This window comes from Mustelus asterias, chromosome 21 (genome assembly GCF_964213995.1).
Source record: "Mustelus asterias chromosome 21, sMusAst1.hap1.1, whole genome shotgun sequence".
Taxonomy (NCBI): Eukaryota; Metazoa; Chordata; class Chondrichthyes; order Carcharhiniformes; family Triakidae; genus Mustelus; species Mustelus asterias.
The window spans coordinates 11,597,076-11,624,323 of NC_135821.1; the positions used below are offsets into that span (position 1 = coordinate 11,597,076).

The following is a 27,248-nucleotide window of genomic DNA, read 5'->3' on the forward strand; positions in this document are numbered from 1 at the left end:
ACAATTTGGCATGGCCAGTCCACCTAACCTGCACATCTTTGGACTGTGGGAGGAAACCCACGCAGAGACAGGGGAGAATGTGCAAACTCCACACAGACAGTCACCTGAGGCCGGAATCGAACCCGGGTCCCTGGCGCTGTGGGGCAGCAGTGCTAACCACTGTGTCACCGTGCTGCTACGGGAATGTGCGGGAGAAGAGAAACAAACAACATAGTCCCCTGGTGGAGGAAACACATTGACACTCCAAGATCCCTCTAGTATAACAGTTCCCCGCCCCCGAGTGATTTAAACTGGGTTAAATCTTCTGACTGTCACCAACTCAAGTGTCCACACCCAACATGGGATCATGGGTTAGAGGATCAAGCATTGTTTCCTTAAGTGGATGAGTGTTAGGGTTAAAAAAAGTGTCTTAAAGTGCCCAGGGTAACACACATTCACGTGTCAATCCCAGCACATCAGCACATGCCAGCAGCAGATGGAAAACAAACCATACTGTTAAAACACAACAACTTGTATTTATAGAAGGCTTTTACTGTAAGTAAATCATCCCCCAGGGTGCTACACAAGAGCAGTACAAAGCCACGTATGACACCAAGCTACATAAGGGGATATTGGATCACATGAGAAAATGTTTGGTCAAAGAGTAAGAAGTCTCTTGAAGATGGAAGGCGAGTTAAGGCGGATGCTCGGGTTTCCTCCCACACTCCAAAGATGTGCAGGTTAGAGTGGATTGGCCATGCTAAATTGCCCCTTAGTGTCCAAAGATATGCAGGTTGGGTGGATTGGCCATGCTAAATTGCCCCTTAGTGTCCAAAGATGTTCAGGTTAGGTGGATTAGCCATGCTAAATTGCCTCTCAGTGTCCAAAAATGTGCAGGTTGGGTGGATTGGCCATGCTAAATTGCCCCTTAGTGTCCAAAGATGTTCAGGTTGGGTGGATTAGCCATGCTAAATTGTCCCTTAGTGTCCAAAGATGTGCAGGTTAGGATGGATTGGCAGATAGAGGGAGAGAATTTCAGAGCTCGGGGCCCAGGCCACCTGAAGGCAAGTTGACACAGTGGTTAGCACTGCTGCCTCACAGCGCCAGGGACCCGGGTTCGATTCCCGGCTTGGGTCACTGTCTGTGTGGAGTCTGCACGTTCTCCCCGTGTCTGCGTGGGTTTCCTCCAGTTTCCTCCCACAGTTTAGTTTATTTTTATTAGTCACAAGTAGGCTTACATTAACACTGCAATGAAATTACAGTGAGAATCCCCTAGTCGCCACACTCCAGCACCTGTTCGGGTACACCGAGGGAGAATTTAGTATAGCCAGTGCACCCTAACCAGCACGTCTTTCAGACTGCGGGAGGAAACCAGAGCACCCGGAGGAAATCCAAGCAGACGCAGGGAGAACGTGCAGACAGACAGTCACCCAAGCCGGGATTCGAACCCGTGTCCCTGGTGCTGTGAGGCAGCAGTGCTAACCATTGTGTCACCGTGCCACAGTCCAGAGATAGAATCCATAGAATCCCTAGTGCAGAAGGAGGCCATCGGCCCAATGAGTCTGTACCGAAAACAATCCCACCCAGGCCCTATTCCTGCAACCTCACATATTTACCCCGCTAATATAGTGTGGTAGCTTTTATTAACAGGGGGTTGGAGTTTAAGAGCTGTGGGGTTATGCTGCAACTGTACAGGACCTTGGTGAGACCACATTTGGAATATTGTGTGCAGTTCTGGTCACCTCACTATAAGAAGGATGTGGAAGCGCTGGAAAGATTGCAGAGGAGATTTACCAGGATGCTGCCTGGTTTGGAGGGTAGGTCTTATGAGGAAAGGTTGAGGGAGCTAGGGCTGTTCTCTCTGGAGCGGAGGAGGCTAAGGGGAGACTTAATAGAGGTTTATAAAATGATGAAGGGGATAGATAGAGTGAACGTTCAAAGACTATTTCCTCGGGTGGATGGAGCTATTACAAGGGGGCATAACTATAGGGTTCGTGGTGGGAGATACAGGAAGGATATCAGAGGTAGGTTCTTTACGCAGAGAGTGGTTGGGGTGTGGAATGGACTGCCTGCAGTGATAGTGGAGTCAGACACTTTAGGAACATTTAAGCGGTTATTGGATAGGCACATGGAGCACACTAGGATGATAGGGAGTGGGATAGCTTGATCTTGGTTTCAGATAAAGCTCGGCACAACATCGTGGGCCGAAGGGCCTGTTCTGTGCTGTACCGTTCTATGTTAATCCCCCTGACACTAGGGTCAATTTAGTATGGCCTATCAACCTAACCCACACATCTCTGGACTGTGGGAGGAAATCCACACAGACACAGGGATAAGCACAGGAACAGGCCCTTCGGCCCACCAAGCCTTCGTCGACATCTGACACCTTTCTGAACTAAAGATCTTTTCCCTCTACGCGGTCCGTATCCCTCTATTCGCTGCCTATTCATGTATCTGTCAAGATGCCGCTTAAACTTTGCTATTGTGTCTGCTTCTACCACCCCCTCTGGCAGCGCAATCCTGGCTCTTACCACCCTCTGTGTAAAAAACTTGCCTCTCACACCTCCTTTAAACTTTCCCCCTTTTACCTTAAATCTATGTCCCCGAGTAACGGACATTTCTACCCTGGGAAAAAGACTCTATCCATTCTATCCGTGCCTCCCATCATTTTGCAAACTTCTATCAGGTCGCCCCTCAGCCTCCGACATTCAAGTGATATCAAACCAAGTTTATCCAATCTCTCCTCATAGCTAATACCCTCCAAACCAGGCAACATCCTGGTAAACCTTTTCTGTGCCCTCTCCAAAGTCTCCACATCCTTCTGGTAGTGTGACGACCAGAACTGTACGCAATACCAGGAGGAAAAGGGGGAGGGATGGGCACATGGTTTAAGGGAGCAAAGGTGAAAGTAGAATCGCCATTGTCCCAGATGACGATAGGCTGTGACTGGTGGTGAGTTTAGCCAGAGGGTCACCACGCCTCTGGCGAGGGGCAAGGTTGAGAAGGCGGGGCCTTCATGAATAACCTCAGCCGGTACGGGAATTGAACCCGCGCTGTTGGGCATCGCTCTGCATCACGAACCAGCCGCCCACTCAAGAACATTCCAGCTCTGCAGAAAGAGGATGTCTCCAGTGGAGCCAAGGACAGAATCTATTTGGTGAGTGCTAAGGAATTGAAAATGCCCTTACATGTGGGGCTGTGGTATCTTCACTGGACTAGTAATCTGAGGTAAAAGGTAACGTGGGTTCGAATCCCACCTCGGCAGATGGTGAAATTTGAATTCAATAAAATTCTGGAATTGAAGTCATTGTCAATTCTCGTAAAAAACCCCATCTGTTTCACTAATGTTCTTTAGGGAAGGAAATCTGCCGTCCTTACCCGGTCTGGCCTACATGTGACTCCAGAGCCACAGCAATGTGGTTGACTCTCAACTGCCCTCTGAAATGGCCCAGCGAGACACTCAGTTCAAGGGGCAATTAGGGATGGGCAATAAATGCTGGCCCAGCCAGCGATGCCCACACCTCATGAATGAATAAATAAAAAGCTGAATTGTTCGTCCGGTGAGTCAAGGCAGACACAATGGGCAGAATGCCCTCAGTAGGGCTGGCACAGTGGTCAGCACTGCTGCCTCACAGCGCCAGGGACCCCGGTTCAATTCCTGTCTCGGGTGACGGTGTGGAGTTTGCACATTCTCCTCGTGTCTACGTGGGTATCCTCCGGGTGCTCCGGTTTCCTCCCACAGTCCGAAGATGTGCAGGTTAGGTGGATTGGCCATGCTAAATCGCCCCTTGGTGTCCAAAGATGTGCAGGTTAGCTGGATTGGCCATGCTAAATTGCCCCTTAGGTGTCCAAAGATGTGCGGGTTAGGTGGATTGGCCATGCTAAATTGCCCCTTGGTGTCCAAAGATGTGCGGGTTAGGTGGATTGGCCATGCTAAATTGCCCCTTAGTGTCCAAAGATGTGTAGGTTAGGTGGATTGGCCATGCTAAATTGCCCCTTAGTGTCCAAAGATGTGCAGGTTAGGTGGATTGGCCATGCTAAATTGTCCCTTAGTGTCCAAAGATGTGTAGGTTAGGTGGATTGGCCATGCTAAATTGCCCCTTAGTGTCCAAAGATGTGTAGGTTAGGGGGATTGGCCATGCTAAATTGCCCCTTAGTGTCCAAAGATGTGCAGGTTAGGTGGATTGGCCATGCTAAATTGCCCCTTAGTGTCCAAAGATGTGTAGGTTAGGTGGATTGGCCATGCTAAATTGCCCTTTAGTGCCAGGGGGATTAGCAGGGTAAATACATGGGATTACAGGGATAGCGCCTGGGTGGGATTGTTGTTGGTGCAGACTCGATGGGCCCAATGGCCTCCTTCTGCACTGTAGGGACTCTACATTCCTGCAATCTTATCGATCCCGCGAAGCGTTTGGAATCAGAGGTTGTGCTTGCTTTTTGGATGTGACTTGGCCAGGGGGGGGTTGGCGCACTAAAGGACCGTTAGGGAGAGGTGGGGAGGGGGTGGGTTCCAGAATACCGGGGAAGAGAACAAGCCAACCGAAGAACAGTTTTATTTCTGTCGCCGATTAGCAGGGGCTGGAGATCGAGTGAAAGGTTTTTTTTTAAAAATAAAGAAACAACTCCACGCGGTGTTTTGCTAAAGATAGTCCTTCCCACACACGTTGGTTAAATTGGTGTGAACGAAAAAAAAGAGGGGGGGAGACAGCAAGCAGAGAGGATTGGAGATATTTCTATTCAGGCAAACAAACATTCTGTGTTAAATCTGCCCAGCCGCAGACAACAAACCATTTAAAAAACTCGGGCCTGCAATTGCAGAGTCCTTAATGAGGCCCTTTTAAATTTAATTTGGGGAATCAGCAATGCCCTCCCTCCCTCCCAGTAACTCCCTTCCTGCCTGCACATCCCATGCCATCCCCTAGGCAACGCAAGCAGATGTTGTGCGACTGAAGTCCCCGGGGAGATTAACCAAAACACATCGCTAGGCAACCGCCTATTGAGCAAACATCCAATACCCCCCCCCCGGTAGGCCTCCTAGCAAAGCAAACATGGCCGCCGCCCCAGTGTGTGTGTGCCATCTGTTGCCACTTTTACAGGTCACCCTGGTAAACAAAAGGCTTTGCTGGGGCCTCGCGACGCTCCCACAGGCCGCCCTCGAAACACTGTGCTGCGTGAACACCATTCAGAAGGCCTGCCTGTATTAGGGGCCAGCTTTTAATTAAAGGGACACTGCAGCCCGACAGCAGGACCACGGGGTCAACCGACTGCACGGCGACTTATGTTTACATGGTGCCTTTAAACGGGATGAAGCATCCCCCAAAAAAAAACACTCGACAAAAGCATCAGAAAGTAAAATAGCACAGCCCGGGCCACATAAGGCAATGTGTGGACCGAAAGCACAATTTTTGGACACCAAGGGTACACAGTTTTGGTCCCCTTATTTGAGGAAAGCTCTAGTGGCATTGGAGGCAGTTCAGAGGAGGTTCACTGGATTGATTCCAGAGATGAGGGCTGGAATTTTATCACCGAAATCGGGGCGGGCGAGGCTCGCCGGACGGAATTCTCCGTTGGCCGCGGGCGGGATTTTACGAGCCTGGCCCGAGCGAGGTCGTAAAGTCCCACCCCAGGGGTTTGTTGTATGAAGAGAGATTGAACATTTGGAATATTGTGTGCAGTTCTGGTCACCTCACTATAAGAAGGATGTGGAAGCACTGGAAAGAGTGCAGAGGAGATTTACCAGGATGCTGCCTGGTTTGGAGGGTAGGTCTTATGAGGAAAGGTTGAGGGAGCTAGGGCTTTTCTCTTTAGAGTGGAGGAGGCTGAGGGGAGACTTAATAGAGGCTTATAAGGTGACGAGGGGGATAAATAGAGTGAACGTTCAGAGACTATTTCCTCGGGTGGATGTAGCTGTTACTAGGGAGCATAACTATAAGGTTCGTGGTGGGAGATATAGGAGGGATGTCCGAGGTAGGTTCTTTACTCAGAGTGGTTGGGGTGTGGAATGGACTGCCTGCTGTGATAGTGGAGTCGGACACTTTAAGAACTTTCGAGCGGTTATTGGATAGGCACATGGAGCACACCAGAATGATAGGGAGTGGGATAGCTTGATCTTGGTTTCGGAAAAGGTTCGGCACAACATCGTGGGCCGAAGGGCCTGTACTGTGCTGTACTGTTCTATGTTCTATGTATGAACAGTTCAGGCCGACACTCTCTGGACTTTAGACGAATGAGGGGAGATCAAATTGAGGTATACAAGATGATAAAAGGTGTGGATAAAGTAGACGTGGAGCGGATGCTTCCTCTTGTGGGACATTCTGGGACGAGAGAGTCTTAGGATAAGGGGATAGCAAATTTAAAACAGAGTTGAGGAGAAACTACTTCTCCCAAAGGGTTGGGAATCTGTGGAATTTGCTACCCCAAAGTGCAGTGGATGCTGGGACAGTGAGTACATTTAAGGAGGAGTTAGACAGATTATTAATTGTTAATGGGTTGAAGGGTTATGGGAATTCTAACCCAGTTCGTAAATACATTTGATTTGATTTATTATTGTCACATGTATTAACATACAGTGAAAAGTATTGTTTCTTGCGCGCTATACACGCAAGACTAGAGAAGAAAATGAGAGAGTACAGAATGTACCTGTGCTCCGTTGGAAGTTAGCAATCACGCAAGTCACAGGCAGGAAAAGTTGTTCAAAAATGGGGAGGCGTAAAAATGCTGACACGGTGGCACAGTGGTTAGCACTGCTGTCACAACGCCAGGGACCTGGGTTCGATTCCTGGCTTGGGTCACTGTCTGTGTGGAGTTTGCACATTCTCCTCGTGTCTGCGTGGGTTTCCTCCGGGTGCTCCGGTTTCCTCCCACAGTCCAAAGATGTGCGGATTAGGTTGATCGGCCATGCTAAATTGACCCTAATGTCAGGGGGATTAGCAGGCGTAAATATGTGGGGTTATGGGAATAGGGCCTGGGTGGGATTGTGGTCGGTACAGCCTCGATGGGCCGAACGGCCTCTTTCTGTACTGCAGGGATTCTATGATTCTATCTATGATTTACCAGCTGTTTTGACACGCTGACGCGTGTCCTTGAAGCCTGTGACGCGATCAATATTAGAGTCATTACCCAATGAGCCAACAGATCCGATAAGATACGGTGCGGTACAATAGGTGTCGTTCTCTGGGTAAATGTTAAATTGGGTGGTTCAGTCAGTCGCAAACAGCTCTTTCACATCAATGTTTGAGTTCAGCAATGGAACAGCAGTCTGACTCCAATGCTTCCCTTGTATGATGGATGGTTCTTGGCCAGTTCCAATCAAGGTAGAATCCCCAACCCCGGCAGACAACTTCAGTTGGCTAAATCAATGCTGGGGCGATTACAGGTTACACTGGTGCAGTGATTAGAAACTTTATCTGGTACACAGAATCACAGCATGGCTACTGCTACAAGCAGAGTAGTGGGCCAGAGGATTTCCATCACCAAAGCCTCCGCCACACCTTCCAGATTCAATGGGAGAATAAGAGAATCCCGACAGTGCAGAAAGCAGGAAGCCATTCGGCCCATCGAGCCCACACCCGACAATGATCCCACCCAGACCCTCAGTTCAGGTACACGGAGGGAGAATTTCGCATTGGCCAATGCACTTTAACCAGTTCGTCTTTTGGACCCGTGGGAGAAAACCGGAGCACCCGGAGGAAACCCACGCAGACACGGGGAGAACGTGCAGACTCCACACAGACGGTGACCCAAGCTGGGAATTGAACCCGGGTCCCTGGCGCTGTGAGGCAGAAGTGCTAACCGCCGTGCCGCCCATGGTCTCTCACTGGGGGCTGACCTTTCAACTCTCCCCGTGCAGGAAGCACCTGCACTGGAGGTCACTGGTCAAAGTTCAGGCTGACCGCGCAGTTCAGCCAGCAGACACGAAGGGGATAGAAAGAGGAATGGTGCACTTGTTTTGTGCTCCTGCGCTATACACTCCCACACAGCGCCAGGGACCCGGGTGACTGTCTGTGTGGAGTCTGCACATTCTCCCTGTGATTGTGTGGGTTTCCTCTGGTTTCCTCCCACAGTTCAAAGGTGTGCAGGTTAGGTGGATTGGCCATGCTAAATTGCCCCTTAGTGCCCAAAGATGTGTAGATTAGGTGGGTTGGCCATGCTAAATTGCCCCTTAGTGCCCAAAGATATGCAGGTTAGTTGGATTGACCATGCTAAATTGCCCCTTAGTGTCCAAAGATGTGTAGGGTAAGTGGATTGGCCATGCTAAATTGCCTCTTAGTGCCCAAAGATGTGCAGGTTAGGTGGACTGGCCAAGCTAAATTGCCACTTAATGTCCAAAGATGTGCAGGTTAGGTGGATTGGCCATGCTAAATTGCCCCCAAGTGTCCAAAGATGTGTAGGTTAGATGGATTGACCATGCTAAATTCTCCCTTAGTGTCCAAAATGTGTAGGTTAGGGGGATTGGCCATGCTAAATTGCCCACAAGTTGCGAGAGGGATACAAACAGTTTTCCTCCGGGTGCTCCGGTTTCCTCCCACAGTCCAAAAGATGTGCTGGTTAGATGCATTGGCTGTGCTAAATTCTCCCTCAGTGTACCCGAACAGGCGCCGGAGTGTGGGATTTTCACTGTAACATTTAAGTTTATTTTATTAGTGTTACAAGTAGGCTTACATTAACACTGCAATGAAGTTACTGTGAAAATCCCCTAGTCGCCACACTCCGGCGCCTGTTCAGGTACACTGAGGGAGAATTTAGCACGGCCAATGCACCCTAACCAGCACGCCTTTCGGACTGTGGGAGGAAACCGGAGCAACTGGAGGAAACCCACGCAGACACGGGGAGAACGTGCAGACTCCGCACAGACGGTGACCCAAGCTGGGAATTGAACCCGGGTCCCTGGCGCTGTGAGGCAGCAGTGCTAACCACTGTGCCACCACCGTGCCGCCCATCGTCTCTCACTGGGGGCTGACCTTTCAACTCTCCCCGTGCTAGGAGCACCTGCGCTGGAGGTCACTGGTCAAAGTTCAGGCTGACCGCGCAGTTCAGCCAGCAGACACGAAGGGGATAGAAAGAGGAATGGCGCACTTGTTTCGTGCTCCTGCGCTATACACTCCCACACAGCGCCAGGGACCCGGGTGACTGTCTGTGTGGAGTCTGCACGTTCTCCCTGTGATTGTGTGGGTTTCCTCTGGTTTCCTCCCACAGTTCAAAGGTGTGCAGGTTAGGTGGATTGGCCATGCTAAATTGCCCCTTAGTGCCCAAAGATGTGTAGGTTAGGTGGATTGGCCATGCTAAATTGCCCCTTAGTGCCCAAAGATGTGTAGGTTAGGTGGATTGGCCATGCTAAATTGCCCCTTAGTGCCCAAAGATGTGTAGGTTAGGTGGATTGGCCATGCTAAATTGCCCCTTAGTGCCCAAAGATGTGTAGATTAGGTGGATTGGCCATGCTAAACTGCCCCTTAGTGTCCAAAGATGTGTAGTTTAGGGTGGATTGGCCATGCTGAATGCGTGAGGTTATGGGGATCGGGCAGGGGGGGTAGTAGGCCTGGGTGGGGTGCTCTGTCAGAGAGTCGGTGCTGACGCAATGGACCAAAGGGCCTCCTTCTGCACTGTAGGGATTCTATGGATTCTTTGAACATTTCTCTTTACCCGATATAAAATTATCGTAAACGTAGGGGGTTAAAAAAATAGTTCAGTCGACAGGCGAACATCTTCCAATCGGGTAATGAGTTCTTTTTTGCTTTCCAGATAGCGTAGGAAGGCCATGCGTCAGAGGGATGGCTGTGCGTGGGCTGACTAATGGCTGGAGCCTGGGGGTCAAATCATACGATGAAACCTCCAGGGAGTCACATTTAATCACATTAAGCAAGCCTAATGGTGGAACGAGATACTCGTGAAGGAAAGCAAGGTGATCTTATGATCAAAGTCTAATACCTTGCTCTGGACGGGGGAGCAAGGGAAGAAATGGTTTGCTTCCCAGGCCTAATTCTAACTTACTATGACAGGTTGTCAACTTCCACACGAATAGGCCCAGCAAAGGGACCGTGGCTTAACATCTCGACCAAGGTGGCGGCTCCCAGAATGTTGCTGTGTCTCCGCCTGGCCTCGGTCTCCACCCGAGGGAATGATGCTATCCCCGGAGTTAAAGCACTCGCTTCGATTCTTCCGCTCACAGCTGACCGGAGGTCAGAGCAGGAACCCTCACAACATTCAAGCAGCATTTTGATGAACACTTCAAACACCACGGCGTACAAAGGTTACAGAGCAAGTGCGGGAAAACGGTCATTAGAATAAATGTGGGCAGCACAGGGGTTAGCACTGCTGCCTCATAGCACCAGGGACCCGGGTTCGATTCCCGACTTGGGTCACTGTCTGTGCGGAGTCTGCACGTTCTCCCCATGTCTGCGTGGGTTTCCTCCGGGTGCTCCGGTTTCCTCCCACAGTCCGAAAGACTGGTTAGGTCCGTTCGGCCGTGCTAAATTCTCCCTCAGTGTACCCGAACAGGCACCAGAGTGTGGCGACTAGAGGATTTTCACAGTAACTTCATTGCAGTGTTAATGTAAGCCTACTTGTGACACTTCAGACTTTAAACTTTAGAAACTAGAAGCTGGAATAGGCCATTCGGCCCTTCAAGCCTGCTCCACCATTCATTATGATCATGGCTGATCATCGAATTCAATATCCTGATCCCACCTTCCCCCCCATATCCCTTTAGCCCCAAGAGCTATATCTAATATCTTCTTGAAATCACGCAACGTTTTGGCCTCAACTACTTTCTGTGGTAGTGAATTCCACACATTCACCACTCTCTGGGTGAAGAAATTTCCCCTCACCTCAGCTCTAAAAGGTTTACCCCTTATCCTCAAACTCTGACCCCTAGTTCTGGACTCGCCCACCATTGGAAGCATAGAATCATAGAATCCTTACAGTGCAGAAGGAGGCCATTCAGCCCATCAAGTCTGTACCGACCACAATCCCACCCAGGCCCTATCCCCTCATCCCCATGTATTTACCCTTCTAATCCCTTGACATTAACGGCTGATTTAGAATGGCCAATCCACCTAATCTGCACATCTTTGGAAGCCGCAGGACCCAGAGGAAACCCACGCAGACACGGGGAGAACGTGCAGACTCCGCACAGACAGTGACCCAAGACCGGGAATCGAACCCGGGTCCCTGATGCTATGAGGCAGCAGTGCTAACCACTATGCCACCGTGCCGCGACTGGGTCAGTGTACCCGAACAAGCGCCGGAGTGTGGTGACTGGGGGATTTTCACAGCAACTTCATTGCAGTGTTAATATAAGCCTACTTGCGATATTAATACAAAATAAACTAATATCTGGAATTAAGAATCTAATGATGACCACTATCGATAAAACCCATCTGGTTCATTAAAGTCCATTAAGGAAAGAAATCTGCCGTCCTTACCCGGTCTGGCCTACATGTGACTCCAGAGCCACAGCAATGTGGTTGACTCTCAACTGCCCTCTGAAATGGCCCAGCAAGACACTCAGTTCACGGGCGACTAGAGATGGGCAACAAATGCTGGCCCAGCCAGTGATGCCCATGCCCCACAAGGACACTTGAAAGCAGAGTGTGACACAAAGCCACATGAGGTGATATTAGGTCTGATGACCAAAATCCTGCTCAAAGAGGCAAAGCTTTAAGGAGTGTCTTCAGAGAGAAGGAGAGGGAGGCTGAGAGGTGGAGGGGGGGGGGGGGGGGGGAGATTCCAGAGCTCGAGACCCAGGGAATAGAAAGCATGGCCACTGATGGTAGGGCTATCCAACTCGGAGATGCTCAAGTTCGCAGAGTTAGAGGAGTGTAGATATCTCGGAGGGACGGAGGAGATTACAGAGATCGGGAAGCGGGAATCAGGCCTCGGAAGGATTTGAAAACAAGAATGAGAATTTTCGGATAAGTTGCGTGACCAGGAGCCAGTGTAGGTTAGCGAGCGGAGGGTGATGGCGAAATAGGACTCGCTGTGCCAGTGGTCAGTGACTGATGTTAACAGATTGAAGCAGGAAAGGTATTCTGGGGACTTGGCATCCACTCCTGGGCAGCTGGCAGCTCTCACTCACCAACTGAACATGCCACCCAGCTGGGCCTGTGCCACGGGGACAGGGCAGTGGAAAATTCAATAAACAACACCATCAAATCTACCCAGGATTGTTCCTCCAGCCGTGGCCTGCCCAGGGGAAGCATGTTCGCGCTCACTTCTAGAAACTGCTACAGCTGTTTTCACAGGTAGCAAACTAGTGTGTGCTACCCAATGTAGAGAGAGAGAGAGAGAGGCAGAGAGAGAGCGAACATGAGAGAGAACAAGAGAGAGGGGCACAGAGAGAGAGTGAGAGGGGCACAGAGAGAGAGAGAGAGAGAGGGGCACAGAGAGAGAGAGAGAGAGAGGGGCACAGAGAGAGAGAGGCAGAGAGAGAGAGAGGCAGAGAGAGAGAGAGCGAACACGAGAGAGAGAACAAGAGAGAGGGGCATACATAGAGAGAGAGCAAAAGAGGGTCGGAGGGGAAGAGAGGGTCACAGATGGAGACTGGGGGAAAGACCGAGAGAGGGGCACAGAGAGAGAGAGAGAGGCAGAGGCACAGAGAGAGAGAGAGAGAAAGGCAGAGGCACAGAGAGAGAGAGAGAGGCAAAGAGAGAGAGGCAGAGAGAGAGAGAGGCAGAGAGTGAAAAGGAGAGAGAGAGAACACGAGAGAGAGCGAACACGAAAGAGAGAGAACAAGAGAGAGGGGCATACATAGAGAGAGAGCAAAAGAGGGTTGGTGGGGAAGAGGGGGTCACAGGTGGAGATCGGGGGAAAGACAGAGAGAGGGGCACAGAGAGAGAGAGAAGCAGAGGCACAGAGAGAGAGAGGTGTGGAGGAAAAGGGGCACAGGGACCATAAGGAGAGAGTCCATTCAGCCCCTCCAGCCTGCTACATATTTCAATTCGATAAGGGTTTATCTGTATCTCAGCCACATGTACTGAATTCAATCTCTCAGCTGCCTCTGAGTTACTGCAGTCAGCAGCATAGCCCCCCCCCAGAGCTGAGGGAGCAGACATCCTCCTTCAGGAAGAAGATGCTTAACCCACTGCCTGCAAACCCCACAGTCAGTGTTCACCTACCCTCGTAGCAGTCACGGACTGTGTCAAAATACACGTAGTACTGGTCGTTGGTGAAGAACAGGAGGCTGAGCCAAGAGTCAAAAGCGTAGATGGGGACGATGAAGAGGATGCGGACGATATATCGCTGCTCGTTTGGCATGCTGTAACATCGCAGGTGCAAATAAATCTGCCAAAATAAAAAGTGCAAAAAAAGAGTTGTCAGCGCAGGAGACAGAGGAGGTGGGAGAGGGACTTGAGGGGGACGGTGATCGCTCAGCACAACAGAACCAGGGGCGCTCTTCAAACAGCACGTAGAATCATCGAATCCCTACAGTGCAGAAGAGGCCGTTTGGCCCATCGAGTCTGTACCAACTCTCTGAAAGAGTACCCTACACAGGCCCAATCCTCCACCCTAACCCGGTAACCCCGCACATTGATCATGGCCAATCCACCTAACCTGCACATCTTTGGACACTAAGGGGCAATTTAGCATGGCCAATCAACTTAAGTCGCACATCTTTGGAGTGTGGGAGGAAACCGGAGCACCTGGAGGAAACCGACAGGGAGAACATGCAGACTCCGCACAGACAGTGACCCAAGGCCGGAATTGAACCCGGGTCTCTGGCGCTGTGAGGCAGCAGTGCTGACCACTGTGCTACTGTACGTAGCAGAGAATTTTCTTAATTCTTTCAAGCGATGCGTGCGTCACCGAAAAGTTCAGCGTTTGTTGCCCAACCCTAATTGCCCCTTGAACTGAGTGTCTCGCTCGGCCATTCCAGAGGCAACCTCATTGCTGTGGGTCTGGAGTCACATGTAGGCCAGACCAGGTAAGGACGGCAGATTTCCTTCCCTAAAGGACATTAGTGAACCAGGCAGGATTGTCTAATAATAGCTGTCGTGGTCACTATTTCCACATCGTGGTCACTATTACCAGGGCTAGATTTGTATTCCAGATTTATTAATTGAATTTACATTCCACCAGCTGTCGTGGCGCGATTTGAACCCGTGTGCCCCAGAGCATTAGCCTGGGGGCCTCTGAATTACTCGGTCCAGTGACATTGACGCTAGACCATCACCTCTTTATCTGGTTCCCTGACCCATGGGAGCTATATTTCATAATTAAAATTTCTGTCCCTTCTCTTTGCCCATCACTCTTCACTCAGAGTCAGAGATATACAGCACGGAAACAGGCCCTTCAGCCCAACATAGAATCCCTACAGAGCAGGAGGCCATTCGGCCCATCGAGTCTGCACCGACCACAATCCCACCCAGGCCCTATTCCCATAACCCCACATATTTCCCCTGCTAATCCCCTGACACTAAGGGGTAATTTAGCACGGCCAATCAACATGGCCCGCGCATCTTTGGAGTGTGGGAGGAAACCGGAGCACCCGTCGGAAACCCACGCAGACACGGGGAGAACGTGCAAACTCCACACATAGTGACCCGAAGCCGGAATCAATTCCAGGTCCCTGGCGCTGTGAGGGAGCAGTGGTACCCACTGTGCCACCATGCCGTCCTATACATGACGACCAGATTTCCCAAACTGAACTCGTCCCATTTGCCTGTGTTTGGCCCAATATCCCTCTAAACCTTTCCCATCCATGTACCTGTCCAAATGTCTTTTAAATGTCGTCATTGTACCCACCTCTCCCACCTCCTCTGGCAGCTCATTCCATACACGCACCACCCTCTGATTTTATTTGATTTTTTATTGTCTCATGTATTGACAATAAGAAATCAAATAAAATGTATATTAGTATTCAGTGAAAAGTATTGTTTCTTGCACGCTATACAGACAAAGCATACCGTTCATTGAGAAGGAAAGGAGAGAGTGCAGAATGTAGTGTTACAGTCATAGCGAGGGTGTAGAGAAAGATCAACTTAATGCGAGGTAGGTGCATTCAGAAGTCTGACAGCAGCAGGGAAGAAGCTGTTCTTGAGTTGGTCGGTACGTGACCTCAGACCTTTGTATCTTTTTCCCCAATGAAGAAGGTGGAAGAGAGAATGTCCGGGGTGCGTGGGGTCCTTAATTATGCTGGCTGCTTTGCCGAGGCAGCGGGAAGTGTAGACAGAGTCAATGGGTGGGAGGTTGGTTTGCGTGATGGATTGGGCTATGTTCACGACCCTTTGTAGTTTCTTGCGGTTTCTGTGAATACCTGTGTGAAAAAGTTGCCCCGCGGGTCCCTTTTGAATCTTTCCCCTCTCACCTTAAACCTCTGCCCTCTAGTTTTGGACTCCCCTACCCTGGGGAAAAGACCTTGGGTTATTCACCTTATCGATGCCCCTCATGATTTTCTTAACCACTGACTTCAGCCTTCTTTTCACCTCACTGGCAGAGGTCAACTCTTAAGCCATCTGTGTTCAACGTTCTGGATTTACCTCCTCAGAACCCTCTGCCTCCATCTCTTGCGAAGCCTACCTATGGTGGCATGGTGGCACAGTGGGTTAGCACTGCTGCCTCACAGCGCCAGGGACCCGGGTTCAATTCCAGCCTCGGGTGACCGTCTGTGTGGAGTTTGCACGTTCTCCCCGTGTCTGCGTGGGTTTCCTCCGGTTTCCACCCACAGTCCAAAGATGTGTGGGTTAGGTTGATTGGACATGCTAAATAGACCCGAGTGTCGGGGGATTGGCAGGGTAAATATATTAGCTTTTATTGGGAGAGGGATTGAGTTCCAGAGCCAGGAGGTCATGCTGCAGCTGTACAAAACTCTGGTGCGGCCGCATTTGGAGTATTGCGTACAGTTCTGGTCACCGCATTATAGGAAGGATGTGGAAGCATTGGAAAGGGCGCAGAGGAGATTTACCAGGATGTTGCCTGGTATGGTGGGAAGGTCTTATGAGGAAAGGCTGAGGGACTTGAGGCTGTTTTCATTAGAGAGAAGAAGGTTAAGAGGTGACTTAATAGAGGCATACAAGATGATCAGAGGATTAGATAGGGTGGACAGTGAGAGCCTTTTTCCTCGGATGGTGATGGCTAGCACGAGGGGACATAGCTTTAAATTGAGGGGTGATAGATATAGGACAGGTGTCAGAGGTAGGTTCTTTACTCAGAGAGTAGTAAGGGCGTGGAATGCAACAGTAGTGGACTCGCCAACATTAAGGGCATTTAAATGGTCATTGGATAAACATATGGATGATATTGGAATAGTGTAGGTTAGATGGACTTTAGATTGGTTTCACAAGTCGGCGCAACATCGAGGGCCGAAGGGCCTGTACTGCGCTGTAATGTTCTATGTTGGGTTACGGGAATAGGGTCTGGGTGGGATTGTGGTCGGTGCAGACTCGATGGGCCGAATGGCCTCCTTCTGCACTGTAGGGATTCTATGATTCTCCCTCTTTGACCGTGGTTTTGAAACAAGTCTCACATCGACTTGAGAGTCCTTTTAAGCTCTTTTCCGATTCTGCCCACGCCTAGTGTTTCGAGAGGTTTTTTTTCGCAACACTAAAGATGCAATGGGTGGAGTTTTCCCACCCAGCCTGCCGTGGGAATCGTTAGGGGGCAGGGCAGGAAATTTGGCGGACCATGTAAAGATCCATTGACCTCGGGTGGGAATTTTCGATCTAGGGACGTGGACGGCCGGAAAATCCCGGAGAGTACAGACGCAAGTCTTCGTCAAGATTGGAGAGACTTGCAACGCAAGACAGGAAGAGGGAGCAACTGGCAAAATAAGTTTAAAGTTGATTTATTAGTGTCATGAGTAGGGCTTACATTAACACTGCAATGAAGTTACTGGGAAATTCCCCTAGTCGCCACACTCCGGCGCCTGTTCGGGTACATTGAGGGAGAATTTAGCATGGCCAATGCACCAAAATACAGGCAAGCTTGGACTTACAGTGCAGAAGGAGGCCGTTCGGCCCATTGAGTCTGCACCGACCACAATCCCACCCAGGCCCTGTACCCCCACATATTTACCCTGCTAATCTCCCTGACACTAATGGACAATTTAGCATGGCCAATGCACCTAACCAGCACGTCTTTGGAGTGTGGGAGGAAACCGGAGCACCCGGGGTAAACCCACGCAGACTCGGGGAGAACGCGCATTCTGTTGCAAGCCTCTCCAATCTCAACGAGGACTTGTGTCTGTTTTCTCCGGGATTTTCCGTGCCACCGAGACCGGAAGTTCCCGCCCGAGGTCAGTGGACCTTTCTGTGGTCCGCCAAATTTCCTGCCCTGGCAGCCACGATTCACACCCCATTGCATCTTTATCGTTGCGGGAAAAAACCTCTCAAAACATTAGACGTGGGCAGAATCAGGGTCCACACAGTGACCCGAGGCCGGAATCGAACCCGGGTCCCTGGCGCTGTGAGGCAGCAGTGCTAACCAGTGTGCCGCCTTCATAGTGTCTTTCCTGACATCAGGGCACTCCGAAGTGTCTGCAGCTTTGAAAGTGTATTTGTTGTTGGATGACAAGAAACGGCAGCCAACTTGCACACCTGGCAACGGGATAGCGAACGGATAATCTGCTTTCGGGATATTGGCCAAGGAACAGCCATTGGCCCAGGATACTTGGGTTAATTCTTTGACTAATGTCACGGGACTGTTTACAACCTCTGCCTCTGAGAGATGGTGCAGCACTCCTTGCAATGGGACCATCAGCCTAGACTTTTGATCAAGTTTCTGGAGTGGGCTTTGAACCCACGGCCTTCTGATTCGAGAGGTGAGAGTGTTACCCTCTGAGCCAATGTAGAAACGGGCAACAGGAGGAGGTTGGGAAGGCATAAGCAAGGCAAATAGCACCTTACAACATGCTGCATTCCCAGACAGAAGTCTCACAAAACCAGGTTAAAGTCCAACAGGTTTATTTGGTAGCACGAGCTTTCGGAGCGCTGCCCCTTCATCAGGTGAGTGCAGGATTTGTTTCACAAACGGGGCACATATAGACACAAACTCAATTATAAGATAATGGTTGGAATGCGAGTCTTAACAGGAAATCAAGTCTTTACAGGTACAGACAATTTGAGTGGAGAGAGGGTTAAGCTCAGGTTAAAGAGATGTGTATTGTCTCCAGCCAGGTCAGTCGTGGGGGTTACAGATAGTGTGACATGAACCCAAGATCCTGGTTGAGGCCGTTCTCATGTGTGCGGAACTTGGCTATCAGTTTCTGCTCAGCGATTCTGCGTTGTCGTGAAGGCCGCCTTGGAGAACGCTTACCCGATTCCCAGATGAAGCATAGGATGCGCGGGTTAATGGCGATTGACAGTTGATTGCCAAGCGTTGCTTAGGGGGTTTAGGCCAGTTGGTTTGACTCTGATTGGTCGGGGCGTTGCCCTGGGGAGCGGGCCGGCGAATGGCTATCACTTGTTTTGAGACAGGTGCAATATGTGCTTGCGTGTTCGTCTGCGGGGAGCAGTGCCTTGCGTGTTGGCTCCCATTACACGCAAATGTGTATGGGGTTGCATGGGGTAAATGCATAGGGTTAGGGCCTGAGTGGGATTGTGATCGGTGCAGACTCGATGGGCCGAATGGCCTCCTGCACTGTAAGATTCTGAGAGAAATATAAGCAGGAGCAGGCCATTCGGCCCGCTTCATCAGTCAACATGATCAAGGCTGATTTTCTATCTCAATACCATACCTCATGCTTTCTCGCCATCCCCTGTGACACCTTTAGATTCTACAAATCTATTTCCTTCTTAAATACATTCAGCAACTTGGTCTCCACCAAGCCTTCTGTGGTAGAGAATTCCACAGATTCACCGGTGGCACAGTGGTTAGGACTGCTGCCTCACAGTGCCAGGGACCCGGGTTCGATTCCCGGCTTGGGTCACTGTCTGTGCGGAGTCTGCACGTTCTCCCAGTGTCCGCGTGGGTTTCCTCCAGTTTCCTCCCACAGTCTGGAAGACGTGCTGGTTAGGGTGCATTGGCCATGCTAAATTCTCCCTCAGTGTACCCGAACAGGCACCGGAGTGTGGCGACTAGGGGATTTTCACAGTAACTTCACTGCAGTGTTAATGTAAGCCTACTTGTGACACTAATAAACAAACTTTAAAACTCTGAGTGAAGATGTTTCTCCTTGTCTTAGTCCTAAATGGTGTACCCCATGTCCTGAGACTGTGAGCCCTTGTTCTAGACAACCCCAGCCAGGGGAAAACAATATGCCTGCATCCAGTCTGTCCAACCCCGACAGAATTTTATACATTTCAATCAGTTCCCCTCTCATTCTTCTAAATTCCACTGAAGACGGGACCAGTCGATCTAATCTCTCCTCATAAGACAATCCCAGGAAGTGGTCTGGTGACCGTTCACTGCACTCCCTCTGTGGCAATCTATCCCTATTTAAGTTGGCAAGTTTATCCCTATCTAAGGTAAGCAGACCAAAACTGCACACAATACTCCAGGTGTGGTCCCACCAAGGCCCTGTACAGATGCAGTCAGACATCCTTCCGCCTATACTCAATTCCTCTTGCAATGGAGGTCAACATACCATTTGCCTGCCTCTCCGCTTGCTGTACCTGCGTGAGGAAGTCTTTGACACGTGTTCCAATATGAAGGCCATTCATTCCTCCCCCTGGGAGTGACTCATCTGAACCCATGGGCGTTGAACGCACAAAGGAGGATGTTGGCCACGTCAAGTGAAGAATCAACATGCTTCCCAAACCCAAGGAGGCGCTTTTTAAATTCAGGGGCAAATGCTACAAGAACAATTCAGATCAAGTCACCTTGGCCTTGTCGACAGTAAACAGCTCTGTCTCACCAAGGCGATGGGTAAGTGGGAAGTCTGGAGACAACTTAAAATAAGTCGCAATAATCCATTCCTTGCCCAGCCCAAGGAAAACACCAGCAGTGGCAAAATTAGATTCGATTTTAGGAAAATTAAACATCTGATCAACAACATTGATGAAGTGGAAGTGGTTGAGAACTTCTGGTTCCTGGGTGTTCAGATCACCAATAGAATCCCTACAGTGCAGGAGGCCATTCGGCCCATCGAGTCTGCACCGACCAAAATCCCATTCAGATACTATACTCAAAACCCCATGCATTTATCCTAGCTAGTCTCCCCTGACACTCGAGTCAATTTAGCATGGCCAATCAACCTAACCCGCACATCTTTGGAGTGTGGGAGGAAACCAGAGGAAACCCACGCAGACACGGGGAGAATGTGCAAACTCCACACAGACAGTGACCCAAGCCGGGAATCATACCCGAGTCCCTGGCACTGTGAGGCAGCAGTGCTAACCACTGTGCCAACAACCTGTCCTGGTCCCTCCACGCTGATGTTATAGTTAAAAAAGCCCACCAACGCCTCTACTTTCACAGGAGGCTAAGGAAACTCGGCATGTCCATTACGACTCTCACCAATTTTTACAGATGCACCATAGAAAGCATCCTTTCCGGATGTATCACAGCTTGGTATGGCTCTTGCTCCAACCAAGACCATGGGAAACTACAAAGGGTTGTGAACGAAGCCCAGTCCATCACTCAAACCAGCCTCCCATTCATTGACTCTGTCTACACTTCCCGCTGCCTCGGAAAAGCAGCCAGCATAATCAAGGACCCCACGCACCCCGGACATTCTCTCTTCCACCTTCTTCCATCGGGAAGAAGATACAAAAGTCTGAGATCACGTATCAACCGACTGGAGAGCAGCTTCTTCCCTGCTGTCATCAGGTTTTTGAATGGGCCTACCATACATTAAGTTGATCTTTCTTTACACCCTAGCTATGATTGAAACAGTGCATTCTGCACTCTATCCTTTCCTTCTCTATGAACGATGCGTCTTGTCTGTATAGCGCGCAAGAAACAATACTTTCCACTGTACTGGGCAGCACAGTAGCACAGTGGTTAGCACTGCTGCCTCACAGCACCAGGGACCCGGATTCAATTCCAGGCTTGGGTCACTGTCGGTGTGGAGTTTGCACGTTCCCCCCGTGTCTGCGTGGGTTTCCTCCGGGTGCTCCGGTTTCCTCCGGGTGCTCCGGTTTCCTCCCACACTCCAAAGATGCGCGGATCAGGTTGATTGGCCGTGCTAAATTGCCACTCCATGTCAGGAGGGCTAGCGGGGTAAATACGTCGGGCTACGGGGATAGGGGCTGGGTGGGATTGTGGTCGGTGCAGACTAGATGGGCTGAATGGCCTCCTTCTGCACTGTAGGGATTCTATGATCCCAATACATGTGACAATAATAAATCAACTCAAATACAATTTAGTCACTAACAGAGTTGCTTCACTGGCAGTCCCATCTCTCCAATATAAAGGCCCCTTCAGTGTGCATTTTATTTAAATAAAAAGATAAAGAAGTGTTGACAACTCGCAAAATATCACTGGGATTTGGTTTCATCTATGCTCAAGAGACTGCATGGCCACTAACCTTCCACTTGTCGAGGGTTTGTCTGCCGTTGCTTAGCAGCCACCCACTGATGCTGACGTCTCTGATTATCGGGACAACAGCAGCCAATATCGGTGCGATGGTTCGGGATTTTTTTTAAACGGGCAATGGGCAAGGGGGTGTGAGTGAGAAACAAGAACCTCTCCAGCTCGGGGTTGTATCCGAGGGAGGCTCGAGACGCCAACATCAAAAGGAGGGCCTTCCTGGATTTCGGCTTCTCCTCAAGAAAATAAACAGCAGGCTCGGGCTAGACGACTAGGCCTCTCCACATCACCTGGTTCTGGGGTTTGGGGGGCTGCAGCCATGAGAAACCGTGGAGAGGTGAGGGTTATTCTCTCCAGGCTCGTGGTTAAGGGGCAATTTGAGAAGCACCGTAAGTCAGTCAGGATCTTGATAGAGTTTTATGTTTGTTAATGAGTGTCACAAGTAAGGCTTACATAGAAACCCTACAGTGCAGAAAGAGGCCATTTGGCCCACCGAGTCTGCACTGACCACAATCCCGCCCAGGCCCTACCCCCATATCCCCACATATTTACCCACTAATCCCTCTAACCTACGCATCTCAGGACACTAAGGGCAATTTTTTTTTAGCATGGCCAATGCACCCTAACCAGCACGTCTTTCGGACTGTGGGAGGAAACCGGAACATCCGGAGGAAACCCACGCAGACACAGGGGGAACGTGCAGACTCCGCACAGACAGTGACCCAAGCCGGGAATCGAACCCGGGTCCCTGGCGCTGTGAGGCAGCAGTGTTGACCATTGTGCCACAGTGCCACCCCACTGCGCCACCGTGAGAGTTAGATAAGAAGTAACTGTTTCCAGTGACAGTAGGGTCAGAGGACAGAGTTGCTAAGGTCAGCGGTGGGCAACCTGCAGCCTTGGGGGCCACACTCGGCCCATCTGGGTTCTGAGTGCGGCCCCCCACGAGATATTGACCATTGCCCACAGGGTTGCCACATTCCGTCGATTCCCGTCCATGTAGTTTTTTTCCTCCCGGTGTGACTGAAGTGATTCGCACGTGAAGCGAGGGTGAGTGAAGTGAGGTGGGTGCTGATTGCTCACAACATTGACTGTGAGAACCGTGCGCTCCCTCTGTGTCCAAAGCGTCAATATTTCTTTTGTCTTTACCATGTGAAGTTGACGGCAGTTCCATTAATATATAAACGATTCAGCATTTTCTATAACTCGATATGAAATATTCGGCCTGTATTAAATGTATTTATTGTGTGCAGTTTTGGTGTCCTTATCTGAGGAAGGATGTCCTTGCCACAGAGGGAGTACAGCAAAGGTTTACCAGGCTGATTCCTGGGATGGCGGGCCTGTCATATGAGGGGAGACTAAGTCGGTTAGGATTATATTCACTGGAGTTTAGAAGAGTGAGAGGGGATCTCATAGAAACTTATAAAATTCTAACAGGGTTAGAGAGGGTAGATTCAGAAAGAATGTTCCCGATGGTGGGGGGAAGTCCAGAACTCGGGGTCATAGCTTGGGGGTAAGGGGTAAACCTTTTAGGACTGAGGTGAGGAGAAATTTCTTCACCCAGAGGGTGGTGGATGTGTGGGATTCACTACCACAGAAAGTAGTTGAGGCCAAAATGTTGTGTGATTTCAAGAAGAAATTGGATATAGCTCTTGGGGCTAAAGGGATATTGGGGGGCTGGGATCGGGATATTGAATTCGATGATCAGCCATGATCAAAATGATTGGTGGAGCAGGCTCGAAAGGCTGAATGGCCTACTCGTGCTTCTAGTTTCCATGTTTCTAAGTATTTAATCTTATTCATGGGGTCACGGTTAGTGAGCAAGCCCGATTTCAGTCTTGTGGCCCACTGAGATGAAGGAGAGCCACTTGTGCGGCCCACTTACTAGCCCACGTTGAACAGGGATATCCACTGCTTGCTCAAGGTCTGAGGTGTTCAAGTCAGGTGACACTGACCTATACAAGAAAGCCAGGTACAATCTAAGGAGGTCCAAAGATGCCAAAAGACAGTAATGGACCAAACTAGAATCCCAGGCGAGCCACATAGACCTCTGCCGACTGTGGCAAGGCCTGCAAGACGTAACAGGCTACAAGACGAAGACAGGTAAAATTGTCGGCATCGACGCACCCCTCCCCGATGAGCTCAATGCATTCTATGCCCGCTTTGAGCAAGAGGTCAGCGAGAGCATGCCCTCCACCCTGGAAGCCTCGGATGAACCTATATCGGAGGTCACCATCGCAGATGTCAGAGCAGCTTTCTCGAAACTTACAGGATACCGCGCGGCCTGGATAGAGTGGACGTGGAGAGGATGTTTCCACTAGTAGGAAAAACTAGAACCAGAGGGCACAGCCTCAGGCTAAAGGGACGATCCTTTAAAACAGAGATGAGGAAGAATTTCTTCAGCCAGAGACGGGTGAATCTGTGGAACTCTTCGCCGCAGAAGGCTGTGGAGGCCAGGTCATTGAGTGTCTTTAAGACAGAGATAGATAGGTTCTTGATTAATAAGGGGATCAGGGGTTATGGGGAAAAGGCAGGAGAATGGGGATGAGAAAAATATCAGCCATGATTGAATGGCGGAGCAGATTCGATGGGCCGAGTGGCTGAGGTGGTTGGCCAAAGAACCAGGGGTGACACGAGGGAGTTTTTAAAAAAATGAAGGCAGCAAGTTAACGATCTGGAACATTCTTCTTGCAAAGGTTGGAATAAGCAGATTCAATAGGAACACTAGATAATTAATCTCATCAGCAAGATGTGGCACATGGTGGGGAGGGGTGGGGAGGGGTGGGATGGGGAGGGGAGGGGAGGGGAGGGGGTGGGGAGGGGGAGGGGAGCGGTGGGGTGGGGTGGGGAGGGGAGGGGAGGGGAGGGGTGGGGAGGGGAGGGGGAGGGGGCAGCTTGCGTTCCTAACGGCCAGCCCTGCGAGTGAATACAAGATAATCCGCCCGACGCGGCTGCCAAAGGTTTTCATTCGCACGGCTGAGCAGGGAATGGGCAGCGGATTCCCGAATGTGACATTGTCCAACATGCTGATGGAACCGGCTCAGTGGAGCCTGCTCTGGTCAGGAATTCAGTCACATGCCAACACACAGGCAGCAGGAGAGAGGGGGGGGGGGAGAGAGGGAGAGAGGGGGGAGGGAGGGAGAGAGAGGGGGGGAGAGAGAGGGGGGGAGGAGGGAGAGAGAGGGGGGGAGAGAGGGGGGGAGGGAGAGAGAGAGGGAGGGGGGGGGGAGGAGGGAGGGAGAGGGGGGGAGGAGGGAGAGAGAGGGGGGAGGGGAGGGAGAGAGAGGGGGGGAGGAGGGAGAGAGAGGGGGAGGGAGGGAGAGAGAGGGGGGGAGGAGGAGAGAGAGGGGGGGAGGAGGGGAGAGAGAAGGGGGGGAGGAGGGAGAGAGAGGGGGGGAGGAGGGAGAGAGAGGGGGGAGGAGGGAGAGAGAGGGGGGGAGGAGGGAGAGAGAGGGGGGAGGAGGGAAGAGGGGGGGGGGAGGGAGGGAGAGAGAGGGGGGGGAGGAGGGAGAGAGAGGGGGGGAGGAGGGAGAGAGAGGGGGGGAGGAGGGGAGAGAGAGGGGGGAGGAGGGAGAGAGAGGGGGGGAGGGGGAGAGAGAGGGGGGGAGGAGGGGAGAGAGAGGGGGGGAGGAGGAGAGAGAGGGGGGAGGAGGGAGAGAGGGGGGGAGGGAGAGAGAGGGGGGAGGAGGGAGAGAGAGGGGGGGAGGAGGAGAGAGAGGGGGGGAGGAGGGAGAGAGAGGGGGGAGGAGGGAGAGAGAGGGGGGGGAGGGAGGGAGAAGGGGGAGAGGGAGGAGAGAGGGGGAGGTGGGAGAGAGAGGGGAGGAGGGAATCTAGGCACGTGCGATAAATGCTGATCCTCGCCAGCGACGCTCACATCCCATGAGTGAATGTTGGCCTTACCTGGTGGCACGTAATGAGGAGAGCTGTCCACACAAAGAATCCCGAGATGCCCTGTGCCGCCGTGGTCATCAGGAAGATTGGCTGTTCCACCGCTGTCGGCGTATCGGGCATCCAGGAGACGCTGGGGTCGGCCATGGTGCTGCTGGGGCCTGGTTCAGGAGCCCCTATTGCTGCGGACACCATGTTGACACTCGTGGAGGTGCTCCCCGAGCTATTGCTCATCTGTGGAGAGAGAGAGGAGAGAATGGATGAATGGGGAACACAAAGTGGGAACAGGGACACATCCAACACTGGCATGGAGTGAATGAGTGAACTATTTGGGGAAGGGGGGCGGGGGGGAGAAGCAAAACGCAGACACGCTGAGCGAAGGCCAAGCCTCCAGTAAGACACCCAAAATCTCATTACAAGAGACGATAAAAAACAGCAAGGACTAAAAGCACAAGGTTGTCAGCCAATCAAAGGCAACCCTAACATCATCAACAGTGCCAACAACATTCCAGAGATTAGATTGCTCCCTGCTCCACATCAGAGTAAGGACAAAAAAAGAACATAGATAGCAATGTCACAAAAGGAAAGGCCAAGTCAGAGCTAATTTGCGTTTTAGATAGCTGCACGGTTTCTGCAAGAGGATGTGGGATGTGGGCGTCGCTCGCTAGGGCAGCATTTGTGGCCCATCCCTGAAGACATTGCTGTGGCTCTGGGAGTCACATGTAGGCCAGACCGGGTAAGGATGGCAGATTCCTTCCCTCAAGGACATTAGTGACCCAGATGGGTTTTTCTTAAACGACAATCGATAATGGTTTCATGATCATTAGACTCTTAAATCAAGATTTTTATTGATTCAAATTTCACCATCTGCCGTGGTGGGATTCGAACCCGGGTCCCCAGAATATTAACCTGGGTCTCTGGATTACTAATCCAGCGACAATACCACTATGTCACTGGCTCCCCCACGTGTGTTGCTAGAGCCACCTCAGAGGGGGCGGTGAGAGTCAACCACATTGCGGTGGATCTGGAGTCACATGTAGGCCAGACCAGGTAAGGACAGCAGATTTCCTTCCCTAAAGGGACATTATTGAACCAGATGGGTTTTTCTGACAATCGATATCATGGACACCATTTCCAAGACTATCTTCATTTTCCAGATGTGTTATGGAATATCTGAACCCATGACCCCATTAGCCTCTGGATCACTAGTCCAGTGACACCACAATACTCCGCACCGTCCCCCTTGTGTCGCAGTCGCTGGAATATTTTTGAGGTGTACCATGATTACAACGTAGAAAGTAGCAGCCAATTGGTACGCAGCAAGCTCCCATGAACAGCAATGAGGTAATGGCCCAATGTTCTAGAATCATAGAATCCCTGCAGTGCAGAAGAGGCCATTCGGCCCATCGGGCCTGCACCGACTCTGACAGAGTGTCTTAACCCAGGCCCTCTCCCCACCCTATCCCCATAACCCCACATAGTTCCCATGGTAGGTCCATTCAAAAGTCTGATGGCAGCAGGGAAGAAGCTATTCTAGAGTCGGTTGGTTTGTGTCCTCAGACTTTTGTATTTTTTTCCCAACGGAGGAAGGTGGAAGAGAGTACTTCTGGAGTGCATGGAATCCTTGATTATGCTGGCTGTTTTTCCGAGGCAGCGGGACGTGTAGATGGAGTCAATGGGTGGGAGGCTGATTTGAGTGATGGATTGGGCTTCATTCACGACCCTTTGTAGTTTCTTGCAGTCTTGGTCAGAGCAGGAGCCATGCCAAGCTGTGATCCGGAAAGGATGCTTTCTATGATGCATCTGTAAAAGTTGGAGAGAGTCGTAGTGGACATGCCAAACTTCCTTAGTCTTCTGAGAAATTGACAATGGTTTCATGGTCATCGACTAGCTTTTCAATTCTAGACTTTATTGAATTAAAGATCCTGCCCAGCTGCCGTGGTGGGATTCGAACCCGGGTCCCCAGAGCATTAGCCTGGGCC

At 50.9% G+C, this 27,248-nt stretch overlaps 1 protein-coding gene across 1 annotated transcript in view; it reads right to left on the reverse strand.

Moving 5' to 3' along the window:
- Positions 1–25,500, reverse strand: part of tmem184ba (transmembrane protein 184ba) — a 62,107-nt gene extending 36,607 nt beyond the window's left edge. The window contains exons 1-2 of the mRNA XM_078237465.1: positions 25,279–25,500; positions 13,092–13,257 (exon numbers count right to left, since the gene is read on the reverse strand). Coding sequence (XP_078093591.1) covers positions 13,092–13,257; positions 25,279–25,500 — 388 coding nt within the window. The remainder of the gene's footprint in view (positions 1–13,091; positions 13,258–25,278) is intronic.
- Between the last annotated feature and the right edge of the window lie 1,748 nt (positions 25,501–27,248).